The sequence below is a fragment of the Passer montanus genome, unplaced genomic scaffold, assembly GCF_014805655.1.
Source record: "Passer montanus isolate IOZ18808 unplaced genomic scaffold, ASM1480565v1 scaffold6, whole genome shotgun sequence".
Classification (NCBI taxonomy): domain Eukaryota; kingdom Metazoa; phylum Chordata; class Aves; order Passeriformes; family Passeridae; genus Passer; species Passer montanus.
In genome coordinates, this window is record NW_024371037.1 from 7,570,957 (window position 1) to 7,586,845 (window position 15,889).

The 15,889-nt window shown below is 37.0% G+C and overlaps 1 protein-coding gene across 2 annotated transcripts; it reads right to left on the reverse strand.

Moving 5' to 3' along the window:
- ING3 (inhibitor of growth family member 3) lies at nt 1-15,446 on the reverse strand. Of its 2 annotated transcripts, none has more exons than XM_039726765.1 (11): nt 12,503-15,446; nt 12,219-12,319; nt 10,645-10,710; nt 8,448-8,544; nt 6,181-6,252; nt 5,804-5,923; nt 3,958-4,115; nt 3,421-3,611; nt 2,084-2,276; nt 1,559-1,597; nt 1-943 (listed from the first exon to the last, which is right to left on the reverse strand). In XM_039726765.1, the coding sequence occupies exons 2-11, from the start codon at nt 12,312-12,314 to the stop codon at nt 827-829; spliced, it is 1,149 nt and encodes a 382-aa protein (XP_039582699.1). In that variant the 5' UTR covers nt 12,315-12,319; nt 12,503-15,446; the 3' UTR covers nt 1-826. The 2 variants fall into 2 exon arrangements, with proteins under 2 accessions (XP_039582699.1, XP_039582700.1); XM_039726766.1 differs by having other exon boundaries at nt 3,958-4,016; nt 12,503-12,683.
- Nucleotides 15,447-15,889: the final 443 nt, after the last annotated feature.

The window sequence follows — 15,889 nt, forward strand, 5'->3', positions numbered from 1 at the left end:
TGAGGAGTTGAGGTTCTTTTATTTTACACCTAATACAATTCAAATTTAAAGGATTACTTGCACAAAAAAATAAACACATTTGGTATAAAAATTTATCGTCACTTTAACACCTTTTTTTCTTCTTATGGCCCCTGCCTTCTCTGGAGCAGAAACATATAAAGACTAATGGCACAAGTTTGTTGTATTCTACAGCATTTTTGTTTTTACATACTCAAGTACCCTAAAGGACAACAGCCCGCTGTATACAAGAACCATTTTCTTCAGCCTGCTGAATTAAGTTTCATAAGGAACCAAAGCTATAAAGGCATTTTAAAAACCACTGTCTCTTTTTCCTTTCAGAAGCACTGACTTTTTGCACTATTAATATACATAGTGTTACGTAACAGCTCTTGAGTACAGTACATGCAGCAGAATATATCTGTTGTATATAAAACATACATTTAAAATCTTGACTTATCAGAATTTTTGGAAGATTGAGTACTTGTAGAATGCCCACTGCTTAGAGAAAATGGTTTGATAGTACAAATATCTGCATATGCTTGCCACTGGAACAATCCAAGGCCCACTGGAATAGTATCTGTAGCACATCAAGGTGCATAAATAATTTACCTACAATATTAAAACACGACTTAGCAAAACCAATAGTTCAAGATCTTATGACTGGGGGCTGGAACTAGAAGATCTTTACAGTCCTTTCCAACCATACCATTCTATGATTGCTATGTTACTCTTCAGTGGTTGCAAGGAAGTGTGGTGAGAGTTGCCCCTCCCCTCCCAAGTCCTTTATAAAACCTTTATTATGCAATTTTTTTCCAGATGAACAAACTTATTTATGTCTACTCCCTCTTCTCTTCATTGCAGCTGTACACTGTGGACAGTACCACTTCCCTTTTGGTGCTTCTGTCAGTCCAACACATCCATAGTGGAACCACTCAATAGGGCACTATAAAAGGAGTTAAAAGAGAAGGTTTGTGACTTGGGGTTTTTTCAAAATGTGTATCACAAATACAATTCTATGAAAATGAAACACGAAAGGATAGCGTAGATTCTGCATTTCACAAAAGTCACAGGGCAAAACAAGGAAAGGTGAGGAACTGCAACATACACTCAGTACACTAAGAAAAATGATAAAAAATCTATGGACTCACATTACAGAGCAAAATAAGTATGTTGTGCTTTGAAATAGTTTGACAAAGAAATCTTATCACTCACTTATGTTTAAATGTAGTTATCCCAGTAAATACATGATTATATTCAACTGTTCTTTGAAAACTTTTTTATTTGAAAAGGACAACTCTTATTAATAGTGAAATAACTGAAAATTCACAGAAATAAAGGATCTTTTGAAGCAGGGCATTTTTGAACCTAGCAAGTGCTGCAGGTTGCTAAAAGAACCTAAGCTGGGTGGAGATACGAGAAGTTTCCTGAAGGATGGTTCAAATCATATGCACTTTACTCTAAAAAACTCTACTCAAAACAAACAAAAAAAAATGCAACTCCCACAAGCAATAGTTATATGCGCAAGCCGCTCATGAACCTTTTGAACTTTGTTACTTACATCTTGGTTATCACAGCCTACCATTTCACCATAGGACACCTAGTAAAATAAGAAAAAAACCCTTAGCAATTAACATTTTGAAAGGGCCAACATTCAATTTTCTTTCTTTGAGGAGTTTTTTCATTAACAGCAGTAACAACATTTTCATTTTACTTTTGTTACACAACCCAAACACCATAATGTTTGTAGTGAACTGATTTTCCAGAATTGTTTATGCAAAAGAACCTACATCTGTGTATTTTAGATTAGATAAAAAACTAAATTCACTGTGACCCCCCTCAATTTTTAATTTAATTATTCCTGTAGTCTCCATTACCAGATTTAAAACTCTCCAAGGATATCACATCCCTAAAAAACTGACTATTTTTAGCTTCAACAGTTCATTATTCATATCCCCAGTAAGTAAACAAAAACAGACCAGAAGAGTAAAAATATAGTTTTTTCAAAATTAGCATTCAGAGAAGGAAGTTCAGCTGTATCAAAACAGCAGCTGTAGTTGTATTTCAATTTGGAGGCCATCCTTACCTGATTACAAATACAGTAACGTGGCTCATTTGGATCATAGGTCCAATCAACCTGGCTATTAGAATCAGACTCTGGTATTACTGCTGTTTGCTGAGACAGTTCTTGTGCCAGCGCAGATGAAGAAGAACATGATGATAAAGAGGAAGAAGAAGATGATGATGAGGACTGCTGACTTGAGGATTTGTTGTTGTTTCTGAGGAAGAGTGAAAAAAAAAGGAAGAAAAGTGAATAGATGATTAATTTTCTGCCAAGTGAAAGAATCACTAAACAAGTACTTTGTTCACTCTGAACTACAGCAGTATGTAAATCCCAAAGCTATCATTCACCATCACATTTCATTCAGCCACTGCAAGCACTGGCATGCACCCACTGTATGCTCTTGGAAAAGGAAACAAGTCACACCAGCTTACAAGCACAGGATGAGCTGTTCTAATCAATGGAATTTAACAGCTCTAAACTGTCAAGTGCCTTTAACAAATGCTTTTCTTCACAAAGTTTTCCATCAATAGCCTTGGTGTCAAGTCCTTATAAAAACTGTTACCAATAAAACAGGAATTTACATATAAATAATGTCATATGTCATGTACAATAGATAACTGTTTTGAAGATGACTGACTCTCTGTTAATCTCCACTCAAGCATCAGCAATCACTCCATAAGAATGGTGCCAGAATAAAATTTCTCTGCTTTTGCTTATAGGTCAGACCTGACACCCAAGATATTCATAGATGAAAAATGCTTTTCAAACAGCATTATTAACTGAGTTGTGAACACACACAAATTTGAATGAAGAAAAAAACTCACGACAATTTAAAAGGATGGGCATTTTGAGACAAATTCTTTCAAGTACAAGTTCTGATTGTTGAATATGTTGTGACATTGTGTTGTTGAAAATGTTTTAAAACGTCACTTCAATCAGAAATGAAATTAATTTCCTGTTCTAGATGGTCAGTCATTAGGAAGTGTCATGTTTACTTGAAACTGGCATCAAACATCTCCAGATTATTTCAAAACCATCTACAAACCTTTGGACAGTAATTCCCAACAACTGCTGTTAGATCAAATCTCTCCAAAACATAGAAAAGTGAGGGAAGAAACTTGACTGCATCTCAGATAAAAAAGCAAATCAATAGAGTGAGTTTGCTTAAAGAAAAAGAAGTGGGAGGACTAAAGAACACAGCCCTGCACAAAAATGGCCAAGAGGCAGTAACTACCTTCTGCTGACTCCCCCCCACAGATATTAAATACAATGTATTTCTATTATGGCCCATGACCTTTTAAAAGAAAGCTCATCTGTCTTCAACGTTATAATTGCAGTCAACAAGTAAGAAAACCTACTTGCTTTTTCTGCCACTTCGTGAATCTGTGGTTGATGAACTTAACGTCTGAGTTAATGTAGATGCCAGAGCTGATGATGAATATCCAGCTGAATCTCTGGACAATGAAAATTCTCTTCCAAGCTGAAAATCATTGTTCTTAAATGCTTCATAGCTGGCTTTTAGACTGGATGTTCGTCTTCCCTCCTTCATCTAAAAGGAATGCTGATACTGTATCAGATTACACAGTAAAGCTCCTACATAAGGCTGCTAACTGCTAATGATATGCACAGGTTACCTTGTTAATGAAATTATGTACAGAATGCAGTTAAATGTGTGAGAACATCTTCCAGGAAAAGTCAGAAAACAAGCTGTCCCTTTAGGCAAGCTATACAGGATGAAACTGTCGCATATTAATAAAATCCTGATATAAGAACTGAATCACACCAGCTGAAAGTGATCATGGGAATTCAGATTTAAAAAAAAAAAAAAAGCAGTCACTAGCCTTTCTTCTTAATCACAAGCGGATGGCAGAATGACAAGAATATTCTGACATTACCTGTGCCGTGGCTTGCACTGCTTGAGCTGCTGCCATGGTAATTGCACCGGCCCCGGATCCTGAAGATAATGAGCCCAGGTTATATGATGCCAATGGTTGAGAAGAGTTTGTATTGTATGCATTGTTTGAAGAGGATGATGAATTACTGTTTCGACACCCTTGATGAATAGAACACATTTATGAAATTCAAAATGAAACTAAATTCCTTTGCATTTTAAGAAGTTATATGACAACCAGTGAAAGAGTAGGAACTCCATTTACGCATCAGAGCAGTCTAATCATTTGGAAAAAAGGTTTTAAAAGTAATTAGACACAGCCAGTATTTGTTTATGGGGGAAAGAAAAAAAGGAGTTTGTTCCCTATCTATCCTCATGTGCAAGGAGTCCTTTCAGAATGACAGCTCTCACTACGATACTCAGCTATCAAAGAACAGATGCAGCTGCTATACATAAGCCTATATTGAAACAATTCTCACTACTATAATCATCAAGAAGAGGGCAAGAATGATTACACACCTATACTGTTTCTGAAGGAAAACTTTCAACAATCTTAAGTCTAAAAACTATAGGTCAGTTTTAATGCAACACAATTTCCAGGGTCATCTGCAGAATGACAGCTGCAGAATTTTATTTGCAACCTCATGTGAAGTTTCTTCAAAAGAAAACTGAAATAGATATGACTGAAATGACTTAAAACATGAGTGAGGTAGTTGACGTACTGTAAGTCCTTAGTCTTTTATTTTCAGAAAATAAACTATGAAACACCTTAATATTGAGAACAGACAGAAAGGTTTAGGTTTTTTTAGTCACTATATACAAAAATACTTCTCTTTTGAAATAGACAACACATGAAAAAAAAATATTTTCAGACCAACTCTTTAAAAAAAAGGTGTGAAAATTCCTTTCCCTTACTTTGGAAATTGTTGTATGCATTTTCTTCCCGAAAATAATGCATTGATCTCTTATATTTCTATTACTAGCTGAACAAAACTGTGCTGTTATCTTCCTCAAAGTGTAAATAAAAAGAAACAGCTGTTAAATGACAACAAAGCAGACACACTTCATGGAAGACAGATTAGTAAGAATGCCTGCAACTTCTCATGTTTCAAATGACTGAAAGTCCCAGGGAAAGGAGTATTCCTCTGATTGAGGACTGGCTGAATGGTGGATGCCAGAAGGTCATTATTGATGGCACAGGGTCTAGAAATTCCACAAAGGAAAGTGCAGTGCACCTGGAGAGGAATAATCCCAGGCAACAGCACAGGCTGTGGGCTGACCTGCTGAAAAGCCACCCTGTGGAGAAGGACCTCAAGGTCCTGGTTGACAACAAACTGTCCCTAGCAGTGCTCCCTAGGGGCTGAGAAGGCCAAGGGTGTCCTGGGGTGCACTAGGAAAAGCATTGCCAGCAGGTTGAGGGAGGTGATCTTGACCCTCCATGCGGCCCTAGCAAAGCTGAATCTGGAGTGCTGTGTCCCGTTCTGGGCTCCTCAGTACAAGACATGGAGTTCCTGGAGTGGGTCCAGTAGAGTGAAAAAAGATGATTAAGGTACTGGAGCACCTCCCTTATGAGGATGCACAGGGAGCTCCACCTGAATATAAGGAAGAACTTCTGTGCGGGTGGCCACACATAGGACAGGTTGCATAGGAACGGGTTGCCCAGAGAGGCTGTGGATGTGCTCTGGGATGACCCTGCTTGAGCAGGGAGGCTGCACCAGATGATGCACTGTGGTCCCTTCCAACCTTACCTATTCCATGATTCTGTGATTTCAGAAGACTAACTCACAAATATAATTAAGTTTCTCTTCTTCTGACTAAAAAGCAATGAAATGAAAGACAATTAGGATTACCTGGTGTGTTTTCTTTAGAAGCATCTGATGTCAGGGTAGATAGAAGAGCTTCAGATTTAAACTTCTTTTCAGGAACATGATCTGTTGTACCATGGTGAGAAGATGGATTGTGTTTCCTTTCTAAATTAAATAAATGAAGAGAAATGTAAAATCTATTCAGCTTGAAAGTCAAATTATGCTAGCACTTTCAACTAATTCCCACCAGCAAAACCTATTTCATTCGTGCCCTTCTTAACAGACAGTATTTATTATGCTTTGTTTTCTCCTTGCAATGATGAAGGGAAAAAAGTTCTGAACTATCTCTTTCCTTATACTACTCAAAAAAAAAAAAAAGGAAACATAAAAAGTGGCCATCTTTATAAGTTTCAAATACTTACTCTCTACTGGAGTGTGAGAATGGGAGTGATGGTTATTCACAGGCTGTGCTGGTGTATCCAGCTCCAGAGATCCTAAGAGGGAGGTAAGAAGGACACGAAAATTGAGAGTTGGCACCATTTTAACTTTTACATACTAAAGGGATCTTTAAAATATTAACAAAATCACAATGCAGTTATATTTATTTTAATCAGAAGAATTTTTGCTCGAGTTGAAACCCTTTCAACAGTACAACCAGGAACCAGTGAGATTAGTTCTCAAATAAAAATTGACAACTGCTACTGTCCAACTGTTGAAATCAAGAACTTAAAATCAAGGCAAATAAGAACCAACAACACTGCCCTCACCAAGCTACTTAATCAAATGAGTTGCAGAATGGCTGCACCAAAAGTACTGACAATCTACACCAGCATGAACTGAAGATTGAACAATGTAAACTGTATAAACAAGGCATCTTGTCCCACTGAGTCTACCTTGTCACATTCAGTCAAAACTCAATAAAACAGCAGTTTCATCTTTCAAGATGATTTAAAATTTGAAAGAAAGGGCTGCAGATCATCATCCAAATTTTCTTAACATCCAAAATACACAGAGCAACAATACAAATAAAAACAAAACAAAAAAAACCACAAAACGACAACAAACCCCACCCCCATCCTCCCCGTACAAAAAAAAAGGTAAAAGTCAGACAGGCATAAATCCAAGTATACGCCTAAGAATAACATTTATTAACATGTTAATAACATGTTATAATAACATGTTATTAAGATGAGGCTAAATAATCACAGTATAGTAGAGACTCTGACTATAAATTTGGAACAATATAAAATATTTTGTTCATCAATCTCTAACAAAAAGACTTTGAAGTAGTTGCAATAGCTACCAACTGACATTTACACAGAAGACAAAATAGGAAAGCAATTCACATTCATTTTTCAAAATCTTTAGCCTCAGCATTTCTTTACCTCTTCCAGTGCTTTCAAAAAGCACTGAAACACATGAGTAATACCTAAATATTACAAAAGTTTAAGTATAATTATTCTAGAAGAGGATCAAAGCATAAGGAGCTATTTTGGCTGAGAGAACTTCAATCACGTTACGAACTTGCCCAAAGGCTGCCCTCTGGTGGGACTTCAACCTTATGTATCTGGTGGGACTTCAACCTTATGTATTTACTTAGTCTGAAAGCCAAAAATATTAAGTCTCCTACTTTTAACTTTAGTTAAAAACAAACAAGGAAACAAAACCCTCAAACCAAGCAAACCTTAAAGATGTAACATGCAGTCTAGTGTTTCTCTATTTTGATTTCTTGAAATCCTATCTAGCAACCTCTCCAAACACATAGTTCAACAGAAGGGAGCACACATTCTAATACCCAACTGGTATTTAAAATAAACTCAACTAGTCCTTTTCTGTAATTGCTAGTTAATTAATAGCACTTAATTTAGAGTTTTCTTATATTGTGCCTGTTATTTGTAATAGCAATTACAAATAAAATAGCCCCAAAGTCCCAGTTTATACAACACAGCCACAAAAAGTTCCAAAACAGAATGCTTATTCCTAATATCCCCAAGTGATTTAAGTCAATTTTCACTATCTTTGGCTATGAGGACAACCACTGCCTCCATAATCACAGTAGTTACATCAGCTTAGACATTTATCACATTCGCATTTGAATTCGATGTCTAAATGCTGATATGTACAAAAAAGACAGATTCTTTTACACCAAGCTGGCAAAAAAGCTGTAACTTTACATTTTTATTCACATTCTAAATACCAGTATGGTTTTATTTATCATGCAGGTTTCTTACCTTCACTGGCCCATTACAGACCCATTCTTGCCCCTTTAAAATAGAAAACCACCAAGTCCTGGGAAAACTAAAATAATGACTCTCTTTAGTTTGGTGGCAATCAGTTCAAGGAAGAAATGTTACCCTTGCAACTGGGTAGGTGGTATGCTTACCTAAAGTACCTGACTGAGTACCTACAACCATTAAAAACAGGTTTAAAGAACTATGTATCTTACTGTAGCAATTCACAAGGACAACAGTTGTGTGAAAAAAATTATTCTACTTACTCAAAGGTATTTTGATTTCACTGGTATAAACTGAGATTGAAACTAAAATTTGAGAGTGGGTTAAACTAAAATTTCAAGGTGGGTTGAAACATGGGTGAAAATACTGGCAGCCACTAACAAGTGTATGATACTTTAATTCTGCAATTTGACAGAAAGTCTGTCAAGTTCTCAAAGAAAATCATGCATACTTACGTCTCTCTAATATTTCTGTAATTCCAGCATTATCTGCTTCAAGTTCCATTTTAAATTTAGCGAGTTCCTGGTCCAACTTTCTCAAATGACGGTCTACCTGTTTGTTAGACAAAGCAAAATAAATAGCACCCAGTTCTAGAACATGAATATCTACATCCTTAATCTCAGGCTTGCTAAGTATTTCCCTTCCAGTAATTTGTGCCATGCAGCATTGAGCACAATAATGCACAGAAGGGATTTTCTTGGTCACCTCCATTTCCCTCCCTCAGCAGAAACATTCCTGTTAACACCAAAATGGCATAGGGAAAGCTCCAAGGCACTTCTTTTCAGAAATAAAGATGAAGAACAAGAAGACTTGCTCTGGTTATACAAACTTAAAGAGGAGGAGAAAGAACAGTACATGACATAGAATTCAGCTGAAATTCTGCTGCTCTGGGGAAATTGCAAGTTCCAAACTGAAACCTGTGTGCAATTTGTGTGCCACTATAAACACCAATAAATTTGGTGTGTACTGAGTCTCAACTGAAAGTGGAGACTCCTGGGTGTTTCAGCAAACTATGATGTGCTCTTGGGTATTAAAAATTAAAAAAAAAATTCTCAACTCACTATCATGAAAAGAAACACTACATTCCAAATACTTTCTACATCTGTAATCATGCAGCAAAATTTACCCATCTTTATTAAAGACTGGGAAGATTTTCCAGTTACCGGCTAAGCAAAAGAGAAGGGGCAGTTCCAACTTCTGGAACAAACTTTTGCCTAGTTGTAGTAAAACTAAAGCAGTTGTTTTATGTCTTCTATATTTGAGTGTAGTCTGACTTGCACATCCTGTTCTCTTGAGAAATGTAAAATAAATAAACTTTAAATCACATGCCATCCCTCTCTGGGTCTGGCCATCCCTCCCATTTTTCAGCCAATGAACAGTGCACCTGCCCAAGTCATGAGCAGCCAGTTTCTCCAGGAGAGTGCTGTAGGAAACAGCATCAAAGGCTTTACTAAAGTCCAGGAAGGCAACATCCACAGCCTTTCCCTCAAGTACTAAGTAGGTCACTTCAACATTGAAGATCAGGTCAGTCAAGCAAGACCACCTTTCCTAAACCCACGTGCCTGGGCCTGATCCCCTGGTTGTCCTGCTTGTGCTGTGTCATGACACTCAGGATGATCTGCTCCATGACCTTCCCCAGCACTGAAGTCAGGCCCTTACTTCCCTAGATGCTCTTTCTGACCCTTGCTGTACACAGGCATTACATTGCTAATTTCCAGTCAGTTGGGACCTCTGGTAAATACCCAAAAGTGGCTCAGTGACCTTTTCCACCATCTCCCTCAGTGGGGAGGATCCCATCACAGCCCCAGACTTCTGTGTGTCTAAGTGGCCACAGCAAGTTGCTGATCTCCCTTGATTATGGGGACTTCATTCTGCTCCTCACCCACTCCTTCCAGCTCAGGGGCTGAGTACCCTGAGAACAACACGTCTTGTTATTAAATATTACAGCAATGAAGGCATTAAGTATCTCTGCCTTTTCTTCATCCTCCATCACTATGTTTACCTCTGTATCCAGTAAAGGATAGATATTGTCCACAGCCCTTCTTTTACTGCTGATATATTTTTAAAAATATTTTTTGTCTTTCACAGAAGTAACCATATAAAGTTTGACATGGGCTTTGGCCCTTGTAATTATTTCCCCACATAACCTCATGAAATCCTTGTAGTCCTCTTGAGTTGCCTGCCCATTCTTCCCAAGATGATACACTCTATTTTTTTCCCCAAATTGAAGAGTAGCCAAAGCTCTGTATTTAGCCAGGCTGGATTTCCCTGCTGGCTTCTGTTTTGGGATGGGGATGGGTTGCTCCTATACATTTAAGATTTCCTTCCTGAAGAATGTCCAGCCTTCCTAGACTCCTCAACACTGTATCACAAGGGATTCCCTCAACCAGTCTCCTAAACAGGCTGAAACTATGCATTAAAATCTTATGATTTCCAATTCTACTTCTCTGTTTTATATTTAAGTGACACTTACTACCCAAAATTCTTAAAAGTCAATAAAATATTAAATGTTTCTTTCACCAGCAAAACATCTGTATGCAGACAACATAAAAGTACAGCACACTGCAGCAAGACTGCAGTGCTTATCAAAATGCTTAGAACTTCTTAGGGCATAAATTTAGGTGATTCACCACAAGTCTTGTGTCCACTTACCAGATCATATATTTGATTAGCCAGTTGCACTTTTTCATCTGCATCTTCCAAAGCCTTATAATAATCCTGTTACAAAGAGAATTTTTTTTAAATATTAATGTAACAAAATTCATTTCAGTAAGTTTAAGCTGCTGTTATGAAGCACAAAATGTAAGTCAAAAGGACAAATTTAAGTCAGTTTTCAGAAAGACTGAAATTTTACTGAAAACAACAATCATCTGAATTGTTAATGAGAGATATAATTTATATTAATTTATTTTCTCTGTCTTAGAAAAAGCCAAATTACAAGAAGGAGACACCTCCTACTAGAGTGATATTTAGATTTCTGCAAGAAATGTTACATGAAATTAAACAATCTTGGATTTATTTTATATTACACAGCATCATGTCATGGACTTAAAATAAGAGCGTGTCTTTTATTTCAGAACCACAACAAATCCTACTGTTCTTAAAAATGATGCTGAAGTACCCTGTGGGGAGGCCTTTCCAGCACTCTAGTTAAACAGAGATAATACTGTATATAATTTAAATTACTTTAAATAAGTTCCTCTAACTCATAAGTGCATTCTACATAATTTGAATAAAACAATCCAAAAGCCTCCTCTAACCAATGAATATTCACAGACAAAACTTTTTTTTAAAGGTATGTTTTCAAATGTTTTTACTTTAGATTTGAACAGATTTTACTACGTTTTAATTCTCAATTTCCACTGAGTAGTATCTTCCGTGAAAACTAAAGTCAACAGAAAAATTTTGATTTATTCTAGTGGAGTCAGAGCTCTGACCTTTTTCTTTTCTTAGAATTTAAAAACCTATTTGCATTAATTAAAGAAGAAAACAACCCTTACCCAAATTAGGGGCTGAAGTAGCCTCTGTAGGAGACTACAAAGGAGTTTCTCCTGACAAAATGATGGACTACATTGCTAAAAATACCATCACTAATGTTCAAGTATTGAAGGATAACACAAAACACATTCATATTCATGTTCTTACTCCTCCCTTTCTCAAGCTAAATAGACCATATGTATAATTAGACCATAATGTATATTTATGTATTATAGATACACGTATTTATGTATATATAATACATAAATACAACATGTATTATACATAATGTATACATATGTATAATACATATGTATAGACATACATGTTATACATATGTCTATAAATAGACATATGTGTAATAATGTGTAGAAGGACATAGGCAGAAAATCACAGGAAATGCTGAATCTAAGCTTGAAAAATATCCTCTACAAGAAAGGACAACTTCATGTCACACAAACAGAAAGAAAAAATGTGAGCTCCAATTTTAGTACCAGGCTTCCTCACCATTTCAGGATTACATTTTTTTAAATGCTAGCAAGTGCTCAGTAAAACTTCAGAGAAATTCTTGATCAAAGAAACCTTTCACTCACTTTTCTCCTCCAAGGTAATTCCATCCACCTCTATGAAAGCCCAAGGGAAGGCACAGTTCTGAACACTTAAATCTCCCATCAATCATAAACTATTTTTTCCTAAGGTTGTCTTAGTTTGCAAAAGAAAAATCTGACCCACTCTTATGATATCCTTACTTTTTTGATTGATGTCATTTGTTCTTCTCTCCATTCAGGTTTGTTTTTCTTTGCATTCATAAAAAATTCATTTACCCTCTGCTCAAGCTGATCCATTGCATCTGTAGCATAGGAAAAGAGTGAGACAAATGTTATTTTCTCATGTACATAAACATTAGAAAATAAGGGAATTTTTTTTTTCTCAAACAAAGTTGACAGGACTGAGGTGCAAACTATTAGAGAGGAAAAAAAAGAAAAAAACCAAAACAACCAAGCAACAGTGGACAGCGGAGGGAAATATTTACCTTAATTTCCAAGAAGCAGAATTGCATTCTGGTAGGATTCTCATCAAGGTTCTTGTGCTCTCCAGCATGGGACAGGCAGGACTCCAAGTTCTAAAGGTTTTTTGTCCCTAAGAGCAGTGGTAGTGACTTAAAGCACGACCCAAACTCCTCACCCAGGGCTCTAGACTGCTGACTTTGGAACATTCTAGCCAGTTACAAACTGAGCAGGAAACAAAATGTTCTCCTAAGAGAAACAGTCAAATACAAAACCAAATAATTGAAAAAAATTAGTGTCTCAAAAAGGTAGACCAACTGAAGAGCAAAGTCACTGCCTTTAAGTCCAGGGCCTCTCCATTGTTTGCTAGGAAGGGTCAGGGCAAATTGAAAGCACTCACAAATTATTCCCTCCACCCCCAGAGAAGTAAACGTACTGATGAACTATTATTTGGATGGGATTCTCACTTTCATGAAGTTGAGAAATATCATAAGGGGGGGAAAAAATAAAACCACCCATTTTCTAACATTAACTGTCTCTAGAAAGGAAAATGTCAACCACAAGCTGTTTTTATTCATTGTTTATTGAGACAGGAACAGGGATTCCTTTCCCTATCCTCTCCACCCTTCTCCCACTGAGTTTACTATTTCAACAGCTGGACACTTGTGCACTCAACAGCTTGCACATTTCCAAAAACATGCAGCTGCCTCAGTCAAACTAGCTTGGACAGCCTTGCTAGCATCAGGATAGATGACAGTACTGAAGTTTTTTGCCCAGCATTCTCAGTGACATTGCCCAGCTATCAGTTTTAAATTAAATGTGACAATGCACAAATCACCTACAAACTTCAGGCTCTGGGTGCAATACACCTAAGACACTTTCCAGAAACCATCATTAAAACTGGATCACATCTTGCCAAAACAAAATGCAAATTAATTAATCAGTTCAAAATGCTCATGAAATCCTAAGTATGATTTACTGTGAAAATCCAAGAGGCCAAGGGTTTTCCCAGCTCTGTGAAAATTCACAGCTAGAACTGTTTATATTGATAACCAAAAATCATTCATACTCAATGATCAAAAATATAAATCAATTTTCTTTACACTGGGAACACTCAAGATCAAACCCAACAGGAATCTAACAACTGACTGGACAGAGCACTATTATTCCCAAGCCGCAACAGTTGTGTTATGAGTTCACATCAACTTTATTTAGACCCAGACAAACAAAGTAATCAAACAGTTCTGGAGTAAAACAGGCTTAAAAAATGAGCATTTTCCACTTGCACTAGGTAGAGAATGTTAAGAAGCCTGAGAGACAAGCAAGAAGCACACACTCTATATGGAGGCTTCTAAAATCTTTGCTTTTTGACCGAATGACTTTAATTTGGTCCAAAAAGCCAAAACACAAAATGTTCTATCTCCTATTCTCTGAGCACAAACACCTTAAGTGTTATTCCACTGGCTCCATAAAGAAGAAATGATAAAAAAGTATCTTCCCTCTTCACTTTTTATTGAGGACAAGTTATCAGTCTGTGTGAACTGCCTAGGGGAAAATTTCCACAGAAACCTGGTCTCTCCTGAAAGAGCAGAAAAGGCAAAGCCAAGTTCAGGTCAGATCTATCAATTATACAGAAAGTTCTCTCTGCTACACTCAAGTTCATCCATTTTTTCTTGTGATTCTATATTCTGAGATACAAATTTCTTAGATCAAATTTCCCAAGAGAGTTGCCAAAACTATGAGAACAGTCTTTTTACCATATATTGACATTTTACCATGAAATCCTGATAATCCACGATTTCAACTTAAACAGAAACACATTTTATGCTTCATGTGGAGCTCAGTTAAAGCTCAAGAGTCAAGTCCCAACTCAGACAGCCTTTGCTTTTTTCACAGCAATCTTATCAGATTATACAGCAGATAGATCTGGTTTATTGTTTCTTCCAACTACAAACAGCAGAACCTGCCTCATTAGGAGTCAATGTGGTCCAAACAGGACAAAACACAAAGTCAACAATGACACTAAAGGAGAGCAGCAGAGATATCTCTAAATTACAAATCATGTCGATTTCTAGGACAGCATCACTCATCAAAGTATTGTTTTCAAGTACTTCTGAGACAACACACAACCTCCAGGTTTGCATGTAGATTCATCATGCAGCTGGACAAGTGATGCTGAAGTTTCACAGAAGTTTCATAAATATCTTTGGATACCCTGCCAATCATTGCACAAGAATTACAGAAGTACCAAGGTGTGAGAAAATTTTTCTCTACACTTAAGTATAGTATACAATATTCACTATCATTTACTACTTCCAGTAATACAACATGGAGTGTTATTTGTCATTTTCAGTTAAAGCACAGGAAATTACAAACTGCTGTCTTGGCACTGCTAGCTGCCTCAAGTTCTCAAGCACACCTAAAAAAAACCCTACTCTTTTCTTTGCCTTTTTATGGAACAGAAGTAAAATTTGTGAACTTATTCCAAACTATCCAAGTCAGGGCTCACCTCCCTCATGCTCCCTGGAGATAACAACTTCAGTGGTGCTAAGGCCCAGAAGGAGCCATGACAGCTCCCACAACTTCAAGCACTGAACCCAAGACAACATTTAGGTGATAATATACCAAAAAAACCCCTAAATAATTCTACATGTGTCAATAAGCCCTGTTAAACAGACCTGCTGGGTCCACTGAAGTAAATATTCAATGGAAAGCACTTTAAAGTATTTGTTCCCACTTAGTGCTGCATTTTGTATTCCTATACAGTATTCCCTTGTTACTTCAATCTCTTTCTCTCATTCCCCTTTAAAATAACCTGGCCCTTCCATACTGATGATTGCTGTCATCTTTTGTGCAGCAGCAGTTTCATTAATGAATACTTTGGGATCACAGTTATAGATAACCATATTAATTGTGTGTTAAATGACTGCAACAGCTACCCAGAGTGTTACAGTCCCAGAGGAGATTGCATTAGAAAAGATCCAGTGTTACAGTCCCAGTCCCAGAGGAGATTGCATTAGAAAAGACTAAATGGCAATGCAGCCTGAAAACAGCCTAAAGCAGTGCATTACATCAGGATATAAGCAGAGATTCAAAGTGATCTACAAAGAAACCTGAAGTGTATTTATATTTTGTATAAAATATATATATATACAAAAGTAGGCATTTATATAAAAGAGAATTTGTATTAAACCGGAAGTATGAAGTGTATTTGGTTGCATGTCAGCTAGGGCACAAAGGGCCGAGCAAACGGCACCTTCCCATGTTGTATCAGGGAGCTGGCTGGAAAGTTTCAGGGAGAGCATGCCGCTGCCTACTGGAAGGAGTGGGACACAACTCATGTTCCAAGCCACCATCACTGCTCTTAGGGATCAAAAATCTAAAGAGTTTGGGACGTGCCACGGAAAATGCCT

Coding starts and splice junctions, on each gene's coding strand:
- ING3 (XM_039726765.1), bottom strand. CDS start 12,314: ATGGATCAGCTTGAGCAGAGGGTAAATGAATTTTTTATGAATGCAAAG. Junction 10,711..12,218: donor AAATGACATCAATCAAAAAA/GTAAGGATATCA, acceptor TCTTTGTAACAG/GATTATTATAAGGCTTTGGA. Junction 5,924..6,180: donor TTCTCACACTCCAGTAGAGA/GTAAGTATTTGA, acceptor TATTTAATTTAG/AAAGGAAACACAATCCATCT.